Source organism: Dromiciops gliroides, chromosome 3, assembly GCF_019393635.1.
Source record: "Dromiciops gliroides isolate mDroGli1 chromosome 3, mDroGli1.pri, whole genome shotgun sequence".
NCBI classification, from domain to species: Eukaryota; Metazoa; Chordata; class Mammalia; order Microbiotheria; family Microbiotheriidae; genus Dromiciops; species Dromiciops gliroides.
Genome location: NC_057863.1, coordinates 634118315 through 634136968, shown reverse-complemented (window position 1 = coordinate 634136968; position 18654 = coordinate 634118315). Strand labels below are relative to the sequence as shown.

At 46.9% G+C, this 18654-nt stretch overlaps 1 protein-coding gene across 1 annotated transcript; it reads right to left on the bottom strand.

Moving 5' to 3' along the window:
- Positions 1–1967: 1967 nt before the first annotated feature.
- LRRC47 (leucine rich repeat containing 47) lies at positions 1968–17748 on the bottom strand. Its single transcript, XM_043994396.1, is given in 10 exon segments — positions 1968–4745; positions 4981–5070; positions 5434–5536; positions 7485–7600; positions 9327–9443; positions 10424–10879; positions 17064–17291; positions 17293–17324; positions 17327–17362; positions 17365–17748. Coding segments are annotated over 10 exon segments (1740 nt in total). The 5' UTR covers positions 17684–17748; the 3' UTR covers positions 1968–4502.
- Between the last annotated feature and the right edge of the window lie 906 nt (positions 17749–18654).

Here is an 18654-nt window from a genome sequence, read left to right as displayed (position 1 = left end):
GGGGAGCTGGCCAGGGGAGGCAGGAAGGGGCCCTGGCCCGGCGGTGGCAGGCAGACACGAGTCAGGGGCGCCATCGGGGCGGCCAGAGAGCGCGGACCGGGCAGGGGGCTGCGCTCGGGAGCTCGGGCGCCCGGGTTGGACACCTCTGCCGCGGGGTAGGCGGGCCGCCGCCTATCGTCCCCGGCGCGCCGTCGGGACTGCAGGCCGCCCCCCAGGGCCATGGTCCTGGCCCCCAGCCCCCAGCTCTGGCCGCCTCCAGGGCCGGCCGACTCTGCGATGAGAGCTAGTGCAACGAAACTCCCGTCCGCTGTACCCTAGGCTGCCCCGCTCCATGGAGAGGGTGGGTGCGCCTGGCCCCACCTGCCTGGAAAGGCTCGGGTAACAGGAAGCAGAGCCGAAGGTTTCAAAGCCGGGAGCCAGGGAGGGGGAGGAGGATGGGAATGGGAGTGGAGGGAGGGAGGAGCGGGTGGTGGACACGTTGGAAGGGCCTTCCTTTGCCTGCCCGGCCTCCCCTCCCGCCACTTAAACGCGTCCCCTGCGCCCGGACTACTTTCTGTCCTTCCTAGAAGTTGGAATGGTGCGGGCTGGTGGTAGTAGCCGGGAGGTGTGCGCTCTCCTCTGGATGCTTCGGGGCCCAGTTAGCCCCAGGGAAGCTCCCTCCGCAAACTGGCTGCATCTGTGCCCTGGGGCAGAACTAGACCTGCCTCAGGGTGCAAGCAGCCTGGGATGAAGTTGGGGGGAAAGGGTTCCCTCCCATCAGGTATTGAAATAGCTGCGGAGGTGGCTAGGGCCCGGAAGTTTGGGAAAGTGGCCAAGGAGGCTCCAGAGAAACTCGCTTCATCTCAGTAAGAGCTGGAAGGGGCCTTGGCGGTCATCTAGCCCAAGCTTCCTTCATAGACTGAGGCCAGGTTTGTGTTGTGAGGGGGATTTTTTTTTTTTTGGGGGGGGAAGGTATTTATTATCCTCTCCCCTATTGAAAAAACAAACCCTTGTAACTTATGCTTCTTCAAGAAAAACAAATTCCCACAAGGCTGTGTCAAAAAATGTATGCATTGTTCCGCATCTTCAGACCCCACCCATCCCGTCAGGTAGAAGTGGTTGGCCAGCATCATCATTAGGCTGTTTGTCACTTGCCTGAGGTCACAATAGTTGAGTTCTGACTTGAACCCAGGTCCCCTGCCTTCTCTCCTTAGCTCCCCATTACTTGGGGGAAAATTCTGTATTCAAAACAGGCCATACCCAGGAGGCAGAGTTGGCACAATGTCAGCACTGGATCTGGAGCCAGGAAGAGCTGGGTTCAAATCAGCCTCTGACACTTGGCTGTGTGACTGAGAGTCGTTTTGACCCTTCCTGTTCGCTTCCTCTTTGCCAAATGAGAGGGTTGATATAAATGGTCTCCTTTCATCTCTTGATCTCTGATCCTGTGGCCTAAGCTCATCTAGGAGACATTCTGGCTCTTCCAGGGGCACTACCAGGAAGGACACCAGATCCTTGGCAATGCCCAACGTCCCGAGGCTGCTGCCAACTCAAGCTGGTCCCTCTTGCTTCTAAGGAGAAAACAAACTCCTCAAGCAGGTGTCAGGCCTTTCTCAGCCTGGGTCAGCTCTCCTTCACAAACTTTGTGTTCTAGCCAAACTAAAGCTATTGTTCCTCACACTTGACATTCCACCCCAACCCTGGCCTTCTCCTAGGCCAAACCACCACTTCCATCCTGGCCTCCAGTCCTTCCCCTTTTTCTGATGTTCATATCACGGAAGCTCCCTAGTTGTCAGGGCCTTCCACAGTGCCCATTTTTCCCTTATTATTCACGATTACTGCATTCCGTATTCTAACGCCTGGGCAGAATCGCAAACGCCTGATTCATCTCCTTACCCACCCTGGGCAACAAGCTGACCCCGCACAGAGTGGGTCTTGGGTTTCTGTCCCAGAACCAAAGGAACATGCCAATAAAGAAAAGATCCAGTTTGTTAAGGATTTTTATTGAATCCTTTTGATACAGAGAAGCCAAGTAGGGTCCTTTCCCCTCCCTCAGACCACCCGTCCAGGCTCTCAAAACAGGGCCAATGTTGGCCAATCACTTTGACATAGCAGCTGATAGGCTGTTGATTCCCACACTCAGAATGCTGAGAAAGGCATCTGGTGGCTCCTAAGTGGTTTTTTCCCTCCCATCCTTTTGGTGGGTCTTGCATCTAAAAATACTTTCTAAAGAGTCAACAGTACTCATTAGCAGCCTTTGTCTCCCACAGAAAGCTGAACAGTGATATCAGGGGGTAAACCATCATTTACATCAGCAGAGCTTGAAGCAAAAACAGGATACAGAGGGAGAAACTGTAATCCGGATTAGCATGGAACAATTCAGCAATTATGAATCTTATTTTCTCAGCCTTCTACCTAGAGCCCAAGTCTGGGACCAGGAGTCAGAATGCGATCATGAACCACTTCTATTTACAGTATGAATAGCTAATCTATGACCAGGGAGGCTCAAGAGCAGGAGACTTGCAGATGACATCAATAGTTAAGTTAATATTATACCAAGGGCAGGCAACATGGGTCCCTTGTTAGAAAATGGTTATTTGTACTGCTGGTCACTAGGCTTGTCAACAAACCCCAGGATTTTGGACACTGGGTTCATTAATGGTCTATGGCACAAATAATCCTAACTTCCCCCAATTTCAATGGAGAATAACACAAAGGATCCTCATTGATGCCTTATTTCTTTTTTTTATTGAAGGCACCCAGTTTGCTAATCAACACTAATTTTAAGGCAGCAAGCTTGACTTCCTTTCACATATCCTGTTCTGGAGTAAATCAAATCTCCAATTATTCTAAAACTCACAGATTTTGGGGCATGCACAGACAAATATGCTCTGCCAAGCTCCCTCTCTGAAGGTGGCATGTGACCCTGGGCCTAAAACCTGTGTCAGCTGAGCACAAGCCTCAGCAGGGAGGCCTGATCCCAAGCTAGAGAAGCTTCAAATGCTGGGCCAATGACAGACTGTGTGTCTGTTATATGAGAAGCAGGCTCATCATCACAATTGCTGGCCACTAAGAGAGTCCATTTTCTTTTTTGGCCACAGTAACTTACAAGGATTATGTCTGGGAGAAGCAACCAGCATCAGTTGTGGGGGTAGGAGGGCATACCCACACCAATGAATCGCGGCTCTTTTGGATGAAGTACCTACACATACCTATGACTAAAGTGGAGAACTGCTAAAATGTAAGAGCTGTTCAGCTTTTGGCATGCAGGCTTCATTGATGGTTCCCGGCTTTGTGATACTTTTTAGACAACGTTTTCTCTATCACTACCTAAGGGAAATAACTGCCTAACTTCTGGCTTTAAAGAAAAGGAGAACGCAGCACCACTAAGTGTGTGAAGAGACAAAGGGATGTAGGAGGGTGCCAGAGTCTAAGGGGAGTCAGTTCTGATCACTTTTCAACATTAAAATCTTCCTCCGGTTCTTTCCTTTCAATGGGCCCCACAGGGCTCCTTGGGGCATGCCACTATCCATAACCACGAACTGCTCACAAAACCTCTAACCAGACAACGTGCACACGCCCCTTTTAAATATGGAGACATCAGCCTGGGTCAAACACAAGTGGGCACCTGCCTGAATAAATTAGGACCACACCCACCCACATCATTTGGTGACTGACCCAGGGTTCTGATAATTCCCAGCCCACAGGTCTCAGGTTGCGTATTTCTGTAGTCACAGAAAGAGCACCTTCATATGTCAGTGTTTTGAGGCTAACTATACTGTTTGGCTACAGTTTTCATAATTTAACAGGGAAAAATTTGACATTTTTAACAGAAATATTAGTTAGAGTAATTAGGTAAAATGTAACTCAGCTTTCCTTATTCCTTCCTTACAAAAATTATGACTTACTCAAAGGCATTGTCATAGTAGGAAATTAAAGTTTAACTCAATATTTTTAAGTTCTACTACAGTTATGTCAGTCAGACTTTTAAACAAAGATGATCTCTAACAAAAGAATAATTTTATATTTCTCAAAAACTTCCCGATTTTAAACCTAATGTTCCAGTCCAACTCAAGTCCCCCCCTCCCAAAACACTGCCTCCCCCCTTTTTAAAGTGACTCTTGGGTTGTGAAGTCATGATACCAGACACAGATTTTGCTCAGTTAATTCCATAATCCATTTAAATTTCATGAAAAGGATGAATGAAACCAGCTCTTTGGTGATGTAAAACCAAAACAACCATTAACACTGAATTTTACATATCTAGAATTAGACTAGACGACAGCCTCTGAGATTCTGTGATTTTTCACTTTTGGCATCAAGAAGAGACAGCTTCACTGTCACAGGAGGAACTGAACACATAGCTTTGGAAACTGAACTAATATTACCTATCTTCTTTTAAAAAATTCTGGGGTGGAAAATGTAGTGAATAATTTAATTATACCATATACAAACTCCTGTAAAATATGCCAAAATGACAACAAAATATTTTACAAACAGCTTGCTGAAAGCTGTGGTCATTTCCATCAACGGATGATCGTTATATGAGAAGCAGTTATGTCCAGATCTGTTTTAGAAGGATACAAAACCTTTAAGTTCCCTTCCATGTCCACAACCCGAACTTGCTCCACAATTAATGGAGAGCTGCCATCTTTTTCAGCATTCTGATTAGATTTGAAATTGAATGGGCCAGAAACACCATCGGCTTCTGTATCGAGCGACTGTTCCTCTTTATTTTCTAAAGTGAATTTGTTGAGCTCCGCCATTTTCTGCAAAAGAAGTATTATTTTAACTGAAAAAAATGGAGTGACCTCTTAAGTCCCTTCTGGCTCTATGATCCCAAGGGCTTGAGGCAGTTAACATTTCTCTATAAACCAACGTAGGTGGCAAACATGCCAAATGTAAAGACTAAGAAAGCCAGAGGACAAAATTCCCATCACATCTAAATCTATTCCCAATTTTCAGACAGTTAATGTACTTGGATTTTAGTACTAGGCTGCTTACCAAAATGAGGGTGTCCATGATATCTTTACAGATTTGCAGACTGGTAGCACTTGTCACTTCCAGAAATAAATCAGAGGTTGTTGTTTTAATCTAAAGAAGTTGCAAAAGATTTCAGAAAAATAACAATTGTCAAAAATGGGTGTTAACATCTATAATTTTTAATCTGAAAGAATATACAGAATGTAATTCTAGAAGCACCCAAAGGTGCTCTCCTAAAGGAATATATACTCATGTGGAATTGCACATTTTTTTGTTACTCATCACCGACAGCTTCTTAACACAGGACAAAGCTTTTGTGCCTCAGTTTACTACTAAATACAGTTGTGGACTTTTAAGATTTTTTTTAAAGAATATTTTAATCATGAAGTATTAATAATTAAGTAGATGCGTTCACCTGTCCAAGACATAAGAACACAAGACATTTACAATACATGTTTATGATGTCACACATACCTTTGTCTTCTCACTGTTTGTTATTGGTGGGAAAGAAATAACCACATTATCTGCATCCACTAGACAAGGGTAGTTTTCTTTTCCATCCAATAAGTGAAGGTATCTGCCAAAGAAGGAAAAAAATAGGGACATGACTGGAAAGCACACGTAATCATTTAATCACACGGACCTCAATCACTGACATGTTGTAGTAAAAGGCCTGAGCTGAGATTGATGAGACCCAATTCTAACTCCACGATCTGATAATCCAGGGCTTCTTACACTTTTCCCACTTGGGACCCTGGCTGTATAAGTATGGAAAATAAGTATACAAATCAAACATTTACTGCCAAATTTTTCTCAACCCCCACAGTCACTGGATCCCATTTGGGGTCGTGACCCAGTTTAAGAAGCTTTGCTATCACCTAACTGAGAAAAGAACCACTGAACAAATTAAGAGCATGAAGGAAGACAAGGAGGGAGCTTCTGATACAACACAGAGAATAGCTGAGACACGTGTATATGGATGCAAGAGAGACAGTGTGGTCTAGTGGATAAGGAGTGGGCCTCAAAGTCAGGGAGATGTAGGTGGGTTCAAGTCTGGCCTCTGACACATAATGGCTTCTGCATTCTGGGCAGGCAACTCTCTAATATTCCAAGCTACAGAGAAGTTGCCAACCTCTGCTCGTGGAGGGAATGTCCTCACCTGGGAGCTCTCCATACCAATGAAACTACAAGGTCCAATCCCTATCCTATTTACATATAAATCAGATGCTAATTATAATTAACACATCTTATTCTTTAAGCAGGTGCAAGGAGACTGACTTGGCTTAGACATCCTGACCAAAACAAGGGGTCTGTGGAAAAAGGACCAACGCTGCCCAGCATTGTGGTACCTGCTAGGCCTGTACAAGATCACCAGTTTATGGTTTAGTTTTAGGTTTTTTCCATCCACACAATTTTAGAATTTTTCTGATTCTTGTCAAAGACATTTCCTAATCATTTGGATGGGTGTCCGCTGAAAGAAAACATCTTCTCTTAGTATTTAATACTCCAAGATGATTATTATTCATTACCACACCCCTACCCCCAGAACGCATCTCTTGCCCATTTCCCTGGTAGTCAGGAGAAAACACCTCCTTTAGTTTCCACGAAGTTTCTAATGTTGGGAGGAGAGTATGACAACAGCCCCTCATAGGAATAGGCCATTTAATATTGCCTGCAAATTCCAAATTATCCAGGCTTCAGGGTCTAATGAGAGATAGTTTTTAAATGGGTGTACGAGAACCAACATCTACTATCATAGTACCTTCAGATATTTACCTTCTAACTTACAAGCCAGTTGGTTTCAGTTCAGAAAGTAAAAGAGAGGAAGCCTGTTATGGAAGATAGTTTGTTCTGGAAGCCAGGAAGGTTTGAGTTCTGGGCTGCCTCTAACTTGATTTTCTTTTAATATGGCTAATATGGATATGTTTCACATGATTTCACATGTATAACTGCTATCATACTGCTTGCCTTCTCAGTGGGTGCAGGAGGAGAGACAATTTTGAATTCAAAAATGTTAAAAAGAATGCTTCAACCAACCAACCAATAAATAATTGCCACATAAAACATACATAATATGAAACACTGCTAACCTCCTGAGAGAGGTAAAGGTGCAAAGGAGTCAGTAGGGCCAAAGCAGACATACACAGACACACATATTTTTGTATCTCCCGTTTGGATAGCGGTCAATGCGAGCATTTGTTCTGCGTGACCGTACGTGTGTTGTAATGGGGGTTTTGTTTTCTTTTGCTCTTGACTGGGGAAGGAGAAGGTGAGAAGGAAGGATTTTTACCATAAGAAAATAAAACAACTTAAAAAATAAATAAAAGCCAGGACTGGACCATCATTCTTAGAGTATGTGCAATGTCTATACTAAGAACACTCTCTGAGGCCCAGCTTCTCCTAGGTTGTCTCTTACTCTCTTCTTTCTCTTTCTCTTCTCTCTCCCTCCCTACTCCTTCCCTACCCCTCCCCCCCTGCCCCCACCCAAGCATTCAGTGAGTGTGGGGGAGGAAGCAAGGACCAACCTGTGCAAACCTGAGACATTTTGCCTTTTCTTTTGCTTCCTCTGCTCCTCAGCTTCCTGTTGTAATTGTCGGACAAGGTCTTTTGCTTTGATCTCCTTCCGTCCTAAGGGGACAATCTACCGAATGGGAAAGAAACAAAATGACCAAGAGTTGATACTGCCACTTTGGGAAGTCAGCTGATGACGCTACAAAAACAGATGCTGGATCCCCTCTCGTCTTTCAGTCTCTCTAAACCTTACTCGGTTTTTTAAGGTGATGGGAGGCATCCCTCTGAGCTGACAATCACTAAAAGCCTCAGGCTTCCCTTTCCTTAGAAGGCAGTGCAGTGAAATGGAGAGGGCACTGGAAATGGAGTCAGGTGGACCGGAGTTCAGATTCCAACTCATCAACTGTGTGCAACCCAGAGCAAGCCATTCAACCTCTGTGCCTCAGTTTCTTTGTATATAAAACCAGAGGGGTAGAGTCTCTGGCCTAAGGTCCCCTTCAGGTTCTAATCTATAATACCACAATCCACAATGTTCAATTCTTTAATATGTCCCATGTTACAAAGATATTCCTATATGTAAGGCTTTACTCCTGTTATTTCGCCCAACACTCTAGGATACATGGAACTCTCTAATACCAGATAATTTTCTGTTAACTAATAGCTCGAAAAATCTTATTCATTCTTAGAACTAGTTTCCAAAGAAAATCAACTAGTACAAAAGCCATTATTTTCAAAACATTCTAAATGTTAAGATAAAACAGAGCATTCAACTTGCCAAGTAAGAATCATAGGGAAACCCATGAGTGCCTTAGGGAAAAACCCTAAGCTCTATCTGCTAGAAAATCATAAACTAGGTACAGTAATCTAATGGAAAGAAAATGCCAGAAGCCTGCGACCAGACCTCGGAGACAACCTGCCCACGGGGCTGTCTTTGAAATGCTTGGCAGGCACACGGGGCCTCTAATTTTCCAGGCTTCCTTTCTGGAGACTCTCAATTTCCAAACACTGTGACTAATGTACAAGAAAGAGGTGAGTTGGAGATGGATACCTTTCAAACTAACCTTAACCTGGAGGTGAGCATGTTAATGAATTCTCGAAGGTTATCAGATCTGAGGAAGTAGGACCAAAGGAAAGAAGGCACAGCATAGACTGAGCCGGTCAAGTTAGGTGAAGTATGCCCAGGAGAAACAATTTCCCTGCCAGAGCCCCAGTATCCTCAGGTGACCCTGACTCTATGTTACGGAAGAATTTAGAAGAACAAGAGGCAGGTTAACAGAGGTATGGAGTGTACCAATGAGAGGACTGTGAACTTCAGATAAATACCAAACACCTCTGAGTCCTTCCTTGTTTCAAAATGAACAAAAATGTGCAAGATCATAAAAAAGGAAACCATACTATGATCTGGAATCTGATAGTTTAAGTGACTGATCTAAAAGTCATTTCTAAACACAGCCTGGTGGGATTTGGGGGCAGTGGAAAAGGAGAGAAAAGAGCAACTCTCACACACACACACACACACACACACACACACACACACACACACACACACACACACACACACACACACTCTCCCCCTCCCAGGAGGATTCAGATGAAAATATTTAGGTTTATCCAGGAATACATGAAGAACAGGAAATGCAGAGGGGACAGAGTACTGTCTGGAACTGAGCCTCAGGCAACTCTAAAACTTGAAGTGATAAAGGAGCTGCAATCTGCACTGGAGGAGGGAATTTCCATGCCAACAAAACCCTAGGCTCTTTCCCCTCAGGTTTACAGTGTCACACAAACACAGCCCACCCTAACCTTTGCTGGAAACATCACATGCCAACAGGAAAAGCAGCAACGCAATTGGGCACCTTTAGTTCTTGAGGAGACTGGGCTCCGTAGACCAGAGGGCCTTTGATCAGCTTAAGGTCATGAGTTGCTATTGTGGCCGCCGTTCTTTTTTCACAGATGTCTTCATGGAGTTTGGTCTGAAACACAAGTTCAAGGGGATCGTCAAGACAGAAAGGTTTCTCTAAAAGTCAAATGAGGGGCAAAATAATCTTTAAGTCTGAAGGGTGTGCATCAACAAGTCAGTGATTGGACACTGGTAACCGCAGTGTCCAACACCCTGCATTAGGATGGCCCTTGTCTACAACAATGAATGACTTGTCTTGCTCAGAAAAAAAAAAAAGTGAATGCAATTATCAAAATTAGTTAATTAACATCAACAGCAAAAGATCACATTGTTCACATTCCCCCGCATCACCATTATCTAAACTAGAAAACAGTACTTGAGTTCTCAAAGGGCCAACATGAACTCTGATTTATGGTCAAACCAAACCAAACAGGCCTAAAAACAATGAATAGTTCGAAAGCAGTTCTTTCCCTAAATATTTATGCTCTCAAAAGCAAAGTTTCTGACAGCCTGTTTTATGATCAGTGCTGATCCAACCATGGTAAACATAGATTTATGCCCTATTTTGTAAAACCATTCTGGCCGCCTAGAGGAAAGATTGGGCAAAAACATGTTAAGATTTTGGTTGAAAGAATGGCAGATTCCTTTAAAAGCCACGTATTTCTTATGCTTAAAGATGTAACTTTAAGTTTTGGGAGAAGAGAGGTCAAAAGGAACAAGAGAAATCAGGTCAGCTGAAGTCCTGACAATTTTACAACGTTCACCCTAAGGCTCTACAGCTAAAACTGAAGCCTAGAACAGAAAGTCAGATCATCCACAAAAATGCTCCAAACTTCAGGGGAAGTTTCGCTCCATTAAATTCACCTGACAGTTTAAGGAACAGGTTTTATGTGGGGGAAATTGACTAACAAAAGGGGCCTTCCCAATCTTTGAGGGAACTCTAACACTTCCCAGAGGGAATCTGAGATTCACTGGTTCCCACCATCTCACTTTTCCTAAGCTCCCTGCTCTAACCCAGCCTGGAGTAATGGGGCCAAACTCCCAGGGTACAACCTGCATCGAGAGGAATCGCTTCAGAGCGTTTCCTGGCCTGAAGTCCATTCCTTTGACGACAGCGCACACGATGTAAGGACGGACATCCTTCACCACGGGGTTCACTTTGACAGTCACCGACGTGGGATTTTCAGAGACGTGCAGAATCCTGAGGAGCAGCTTGCTCACTTCCTCTACTTCTTCCTCCTCGCCCTCGGCGCTCTCCTTTTTCTGCTTCCGCTCCCTCTTTTTCTTTCTGCTTTCTTCTTTTTCAGAGCCGTCAGTCTTGCCTCTCCCTTTGCCCCGTCCCCCAACTCGCAGATACTCCAGAATGGATTTCGGCTGGCAGCCGTTCACCATCTTCTCCAGGCGTTTATCTTTCAATTTGTTCCCTTTGAAATTGATCTCCTTGAGCTTTGGACAGTCAGCAAGTTCCCCCGGAATTTCACTTAACTGGTTATTAGCGAGATCCAAAGTCTGAGGAAGCAAAACAAGTGAGATTAAGTGGAGATCGAGGAAGACCTAAGCTTATGGGGTCACCATCTAGAGCTGGAAGGGAACCCAGGGGTCATCTCACTCCACTTCTCATCTGACTCCGCCCTCCGCCCCGTCCTGCCTGTCTCGAGCCTCTCCCCACTCCAGTCCATCTTTCCATCAGCCACCAAAGGGGTTTTCCTAAAAGCAAAGGTCTGATCACGTTGCCTTCTCCTCAGCTCCCCCGGCTTCCCCTCACCTCCAGGAGTGTTTGGCATTCAGAGCCCTTCACAACTTGATCTTCCCAGTCCTCTCGTACTGTACTCCCTGACACATTCTCTTCCACCCAGAAATGCCAGCCTCCCCCCATGCCTGGAATGCTCTCCCTCCCCAGGCCCCTTACCCCTGCTGACCAGCTACTTCAATTTATCCTGTCTACATCATGCTGGTACATAGTTGCTTGTATGTTGTCTCCCCCAATAGAGTGGGAGCTCCTTGAGAGCAGGGGCCGTGTTTTGCTTTTCTGTCTCTAGCTCTTAGGATGGAGCTTGACACACAGTAGATACTTAACAAATGCTGACTAATCCAACCCCCTCATTTTACAGATGAAGAAAGTGGAGTACAGGGTCAGTCAATAAACATTAAGCACCTACTGTGGGTCAGGCACTGTGTTAATGGCTGGCTACATAAAAAGAGGGAAAAGGTCACACGGACAACAAATTCCAGGGGCAAAGATTCGAACTCGGGCTCACTGTTTTCAGAGCCATTGCCCATTTATGTTGCCTGTTATCTTAACTCCTCTTTTTACCAACTGGCTCCATCCTTCAGTAGATAGATTATGAAGAGAAAGGCCAATTCAACATTGATTTTTATGGATTCTCCTCCCATTTCACAGATTAAGAAACTGAGGCATGGGGAGGTGAAAATGACCTATCAACAAGTCAATGAGCAACAAATGCAGAGCTAAGATTAAAACACACCATAGTGGCTATTTATATTTGTCTCTAGACGCTTTGGGCAGGTAGGTGTCACAGCGAATGGAAGAGTGCCAGGACCTGCAGTCAGAAGGACCTGAGTTCAAATGGTAACCTCAGATTCTTACCTAGCAGTGTAACTCAGGACAAATCACTTCACCCTGCCTTGCCTCAGTTTCCTCATCTGCAAAATGAGTTGGAGAAGGAAATGGCAAGCACTCCTGTATCTTTGCAAGAAAAAACCCCAATGGGGTCACAGCGAGTAAGAAACTACTGAAACTACTCCTCTTTTGATTGTGTAAAAATCAAATGTTGCTTTTTTAAACTGTTGGCAGACTTGCAGAAAACAAGTGAAAAGTGGTTTTTAAAAGTATTCTACATGATCACTGAATTTGGGGAAAATGTTTAATTATGTCAACAGTAGAGGACCATCTCCTTCCAAGCTGACTTGGAAACTATCAAACGACTACTCTTTGGTTGAAATTTATCATCATTCCACATACTTAAATGCATTAATGAAATCCAATGTCTAATCCATCTCTTTCCACCTTTTGCAAAAACAAACACTGCTAAAATCTAGGTAAACGGAATCTATATTCTTTGTTGGACCAGTCTAAAGGCAACACGAAGGCGGTTCAGCATGACCTGTTCCTTATGAAGCTAAGCTAGTTCTAAGTTATCATCACTCACTTTTCTATGTTTACCAACCAATTCTCTAATTGTCTGCCAACGTGCTGGTTGGGTTTTCCCTCCTATTTCTTTGTTACAAGGGCTGACTCTAGTTCTCAATAAAAACAATAAAGAGGAAATACAGTCTAAAATTTTCTGGCTTCTCTTTCATTTCATTGATAGAATTTCTCTACAGTGTGAATTGTCATCATTAAAGTCCTACTCTGATGTCTCACTGTGCCGTGAGCTGCTTCTGAATCATATTTGCCATGGGGCAGACTCTGAAAGGTTCAACCCCAATGCCCCATTTCCCACCATGGGGGGAGGAGGAAATGACACACCAAGGAAATAGTGACACGCACATTTGCACAAGGCATTTGAATCCAGAACCTAATTTCAGTCCAGGGTTCATTATACTTAGGCAAAAAAGACTGCCAGGCCGAACACCATGATTATCTATAGCCCCAACTATATACATCAGTATAAACAATTACCAAGTGCCAAAGGTTGAACTCTAGGCCTTCTTGCTCCAAGAGGCAAAACAAGGGAGAGACTTTGCAGATGCAGATTTAAACTCCAAGTCAGGGAAAACCTCTGAACAATCTGAGTTGTCACCAAGCGAACTAGCTGCCACGGACACCAAGGAATTCGTTTCTCCCTTAATAGAGGGAAAAGAATATTTGCCTATAACAGTGAGGGGATTCTTGTGCCAATGTGGGCAGGATCAAAGCACTTGGGTGATCCCTTCCAACTCTGAAATGTTATCATTTGGGGTGTTGTGAAAAGAGCACTGACTTTAGAATCAGAAGATGCATTCATCAGGTCTGTATCATAAGCAGGTCCTTTCCCCACCATGGGCCTCAGTCTGTCCACTCTACAAGGTGAGATGCATCATGGAGTAATCAATTAGCAATTATTAAGCAGAGGAGATACCAAGGAGATGGAGGGTAATCTTGGCAGGGGTGGGGGGGGGGGTGGGGAGGCACTAGCAGTTGCTAGGGAAGGGAAGTAAGAGATTCCTTCAAGAGGCTGAAATGAAGAGGGAGAGAATTCCTGGTATGGGGGTCAGATGATGCAAAGGCATGGAGACAGAAGGTGGGACCTCCTACATAAGAAGCAAGATGACTAGCCTGGGTAGATGACAGATTAGTGTGTGGAGGGGAGCACTATATAATAAGGCAGGACAGGTAAGAAGGGGCCAGGCTGGGAAGAGTTTTAAATGATAAACATAGGAGTATTTATTTGATCCTCCAAATACTAGGGAGCTCCTGAAACCTACTGAGTAGAAAGGAGGCATGGTCAAGCCTCTGCTCTAGGAAAAGCCTTCTGGCAGGTCTGTGGGGAGGAGGGATCAAACTAGGGAGAGCAGTCAGTAGAGTACTGGAAGAGGTGATAAGGGCCTGGGAGCTGGGAGATGAGACACAGATCTGGCAACTACCTGGATATGTGGGCTGCAGGAGAGGTGAGCTAAGGATGCTGCCAGCCTGGGAAGATGGGTGACTGTTAGGACAGGAGTACACTTTCCTCACAAGTTCAGTGGAGAGGTGGGTCTTTCAAAAGATAATGAGCTGGGGGGCAGCTAGGTGGCGCAGTGGATAGAGCACCGGCCCTGGATTCAGGAGTACCTGAGTTCAGATCCGGCCTCAGACACTTGACTCACTAGCTGTGTGACCCTGGGCAAGTCACTTAACCCCCATTGCCCAGCAAAAAAAAAAAAAAAAGATAATGAGCTGGGGGCAGCTAGATGGTGCAGTGGATAAAGCACTGGCCCAGGATTCAGGAAGACCTGAGTTCAAATCTGGTCTCAGACACTTGACACTTACTAGTTGTGTGACCCTAGGCAAGTCACTTAACTCCCATTGCCTGCCCCCCTCCACCCAATAATACCAGTGTCAAAAGATATAATGAGCTGTTTTGGACAACTGAGTTTAACATTCCTATAGCATATGTTTGAAGCATCTGATACAGGCATGAATTCAGGAAAGGAAACGGGGCTGGAAGTCTCAAAAAGAGATCACTAGACTCATAGGAGATGAGGATACCAAGTGGGAGAAAAATAAAGGAGTTCTCAGGGTACACCCACAGTCAGGGCATGACACAGAATGACCCCATGAAGAGGACTGAGCCGGAGTGGCCGGCCAGCCAGGGAGGCGAAGCTGGAGAAAAGCACTGCCACAAAAGGCCAGAGAGAATGTGTGTCTGTCAGATGGCCGGCAGCAGTAAAAAAACCAGCAGTCTAAAAGGGAGAACTAGGACAAGGCACTTCATTTGATCGGGCAGTTAAGCAGTCACTGATAACTCTGCAGAGGGTGGTTCAGGTGAATGACTGGAGGCCACACTGCAAGAGTACAGAAGAGTGAAAAAAGGCAAGGCAATGAGGTGGTGACTCGAGAAAGGAAGGAGACAGAAGATAGCAGGTGGCTACGATGGGCAAGACTTGAGTGTGTTTGTGGGTAAAGTCAAGTGGTTTGCCCAGGGACACACAGCTGGTAAAGTGTCTGAGGGCAGATATGAACTTGGGTCTTCCTGACTCCTGATCCAGCCCTCTATCCACTATACCACCATCTGTCAAAAGATTACAAGATAAGAACATGGGGAAAGAAGAGGAAGCTCATGGCAAAGTGGCCTCCATTTTATTGGTTAAAATATGAGAAGAGATCTCCAGAAAAGATAGGAAAGGATGAGGGGTCTGAGCAGTATTGAGGTTCGCAGCAGTCTGGGGAAAGAGGTTTAGAACAGACTAGGAAAGAATCCCAAGATGGCCTGGACATAGCAGAGGCCCAACTGAAATGAGAAAACACATCCAAAGTGGACCCAGGGGCAGCTAGGTGGCACAGTGGATAGAGCACTGGCCCTGGAGTCAGGAGTTCAAATCCGGCCTCAGACATTTGACACTAACTAGCTGTGTGACCCTTGGCAAGTCACTTAACCCCAATTGCCTCACCAAAACAATAAAAACAAAGTGGACCCAGTCAGAAGGGCTGGGGCCTTCCAGGTCTTTCAGTAGCACCGTAGGAGCTGGGAAGGCAGATACATGGTGGGAGTGACTCAGGGATGGGGATGGCACTGCACAGGCTGCCTAGGAAGGATATGAGAACAGAAGAAAGTATAGGGGCAGCTAGGTGACACCATGGATAAAGCACCAGCCCTGGATTCAGGAGGACCTGAGTTCAAATCCAGCCTCAGACACTTGACACTTACTAGCTGTGTGATTCTGGGCAAGTCATTTAACCCTCATTGCCCAGCCCCACTCCCACCCAAAAAAAATATAGAAGGTTTGCTGGTTGAGGGTTGGGACTGGGAAGGGAGCAGAGTGAATAGGGACCCAGCCACTCAAGATGAACTGGGCTCAAGACCTGCATCTAATACAGCCTCACATAAGGACCACAGGCAAGCCTTGAACTTCATTGCCTCAGCCAACACTCTAAGGCTCCAAGTTAGACTAATGTGCTGAATGTGGAAGGCACTGCTCTGGGTTTTGATAAAAAGCCCCAAACAGTCACTTACATGAAGGGGATTAACTTAGAGAAATGATTCTTGATTTTTTTTCCCCTCACAGCACAGCATGCTCTGTAAAAAGAATCCTAGGATTTCAGATTTAGAGATGGCAGGGACATTAAAGGTCATCTAGTCCAGGAAACTTATCTGTAGTTCCCCCCCCCCCCCCACATACAATTTGATAAATTGTATTTTAACAGAATCAATTTCCTTTGTAACCTTACTCATGCTATCTTATACATTTTAAAACATTAGTCTGATAAGGGCTCTGTAGACCTCACCAGATCCTGCCTGAGATTCATGACATAAAAATGGTTAAGAATATAGTCCCCCTTGTTGATGATGCAGAAAAAGAAAGGGGGCCTAAGAGTTAATGACCTGCCCAAAGTCATGTACTGGAGGCAGGAGATGAACGGGGTCCCTGACTCCAGAAATGATGCTTTCTACTGTACCATGAGCCACAACAAAGGATTCCTGGGCAGTAGAGCCTCCACTCCAGTCCCAGGCCTTGGGATGCTTCATCTCCTCCTTTTCCCATTCCCTGGCATCTGATGCTATTTTGTACCTCTTCAGAAAAAGCCAAATAAAGCCTTGGTGGGCGACCCCTAGGAGGCACACAGCACACCCTTGGAGAACCTCTGCAAACAGAGCCCCTCGAAGGCCTTTCCAGATCTAAACCTGACCCCAAGCCTCAGCTTCGGCACGTACTTACAAGTTTCCTGACTATGGTGGCCTCAGTTTCATCAGTCAAGACTGGGGACCAGAGTTACAAAGACACAGTCGCCTGGAGGAACATACTTTCTTGCAGGAGGCAGGATGGGAGTCATAAATAAGGGGGCGGGACCTGCAAGCTGTAACACCTTTCTCTTTAAAAGGGAGGGGGCTGGGCTCCCCCCACAGCCTAGTCCTCGTCAATTTCATGTCCACACACTGGCACAAGGGCTGCACTGAGCCTCGAGAACTCCCCCCCCCCGTAAATTCTAAGATCCATAGTCTAAGGCGGGTGACCCTGGGGGCGTCCCCCTACCCCCCCGGGCGGCGGGCACCTTGAGCGCGGGAAGCTCCGCCAACGGCCGGCTGAGCTCCTGCAGCTCGTTGTCGGCCGCGGCCAGCTCGCTCAGTAGCTGCAGCGCGAAGAGTTCGGCCGGGAGCGCGCGCAGGCGGTTGCGCGCCACGTTGAGGGTCTGCAGGCGCGGTGCGCAGCGCGCCAACTCGGCCGGGAGCGCGCGCAGGCGGTTGGCGCTCAGGTTGAGGCTCTGCAGCTGCGGCAGCGCGTGGCGGCTCAGCAGGGCCGAGGCCGCTGCCAGCGGCAACTCCTCCAGCGCGTTCCCGGACAGGTCGAGCGACGCGCAGCGCGGGGCAGCGGGCCCAGCTCCGGGCTGAGCGCGGGCCCGAGCGCGTTGCCCCGCAGCACGAGGCTGCGCAGGCGCGGGAGGCCGCGCGCCAGCCCCGGGCCCGGCTCGCGCAGGCTCGCGCAGCCGCACACCTCGAGGGAGTGCAGCAGCGGCAGCGAGAACACGCGCGGCGGCAGCCGGCCGCCCGCCGCCCGCACGCGCTCCTCCAGCGCCGGGCCGGTCAGCAGCAGCTCCCGACGCTGCTCGCGCTCCACCAGGTCCACCTCCGGCCACGGCTCTGGCGCTTCGGCTACCACCGCCGCCGCCGCCATGACGCCCGTCCGCCTCAACCGCAGGCCGCCTCCCACCAGCACTTCCGGGGCGCCGCTCCCGCCCCTTCCTTTTTTCGTCACTTCCGTGGGAAAAGCTAGCGAGAAACGCTGGAGGCCAGAGAGTCGTTTCGTGAGCCCTAAAGAATAACTAGAGCGTCACCACGGGGAGGCGGGGTCTCCGGAAGGTGGCCCATCGGCCCATAAAGGAACAATAGAGTTCCAAAATACAGGTGCATGACCATAGAGAAAACTAAGGGTGGCTAGAGAGTCCGCGCATGGCTGGAGGGCGGGGGAAGAGAGGGCTAGAGAGCCACTATTCAGTTGGTGCTAAGATCTCCCCACCATGACCAGTGGTACAACACAAGGCTTTAACACAGACAACTTCAGGAGGCTGGAGAGTCTCCTTCAGGCCATAAAACGGTTCTGCGGCGCACGTGATGCTAAGCGACCTTAAACTAAATAGCTCTGGCCCCAGGAGGGGAAGGGACCCCTCCGCCCCCCACTACCCAAGGGTCATCCGTCTAATGGATTGAAAGAAGTCTCCCCAAGGCCCCCGGAATGCTCCACCATAGAGTGCGCTTGGGGATGCTAGATAGGAGCACCATCACCCACCGGAAGCTATGGCCCCATCAAAAGCCAAAACTGGAACTTATCTCCATGGAGAGCTCCAGGAAAAACTAGAGAGTCCCCTTTGACCGTTGGAAAGGAGAAGCTTTGATGTCAAAGGGAACTCAGAGTGTGGCTAAAATGAATGAGGAATTTGCGCTTCCTATTAATAATTTCAAGATTGATTAGAGAGCCATCCCCTGAACCAAGACTAGTAGAGGGGCCATAGAGCAACTCCAAGAGAGGCTAGAGAGGTATTCTTTGCACTACAAATAAAGGCTGGGCGTTTGCCATAGAGAATGAAGGGGAAGGCTAGAGAGTCATACCGTTACCCATGAACTACTGGAAGAGCTATTGAACATAGA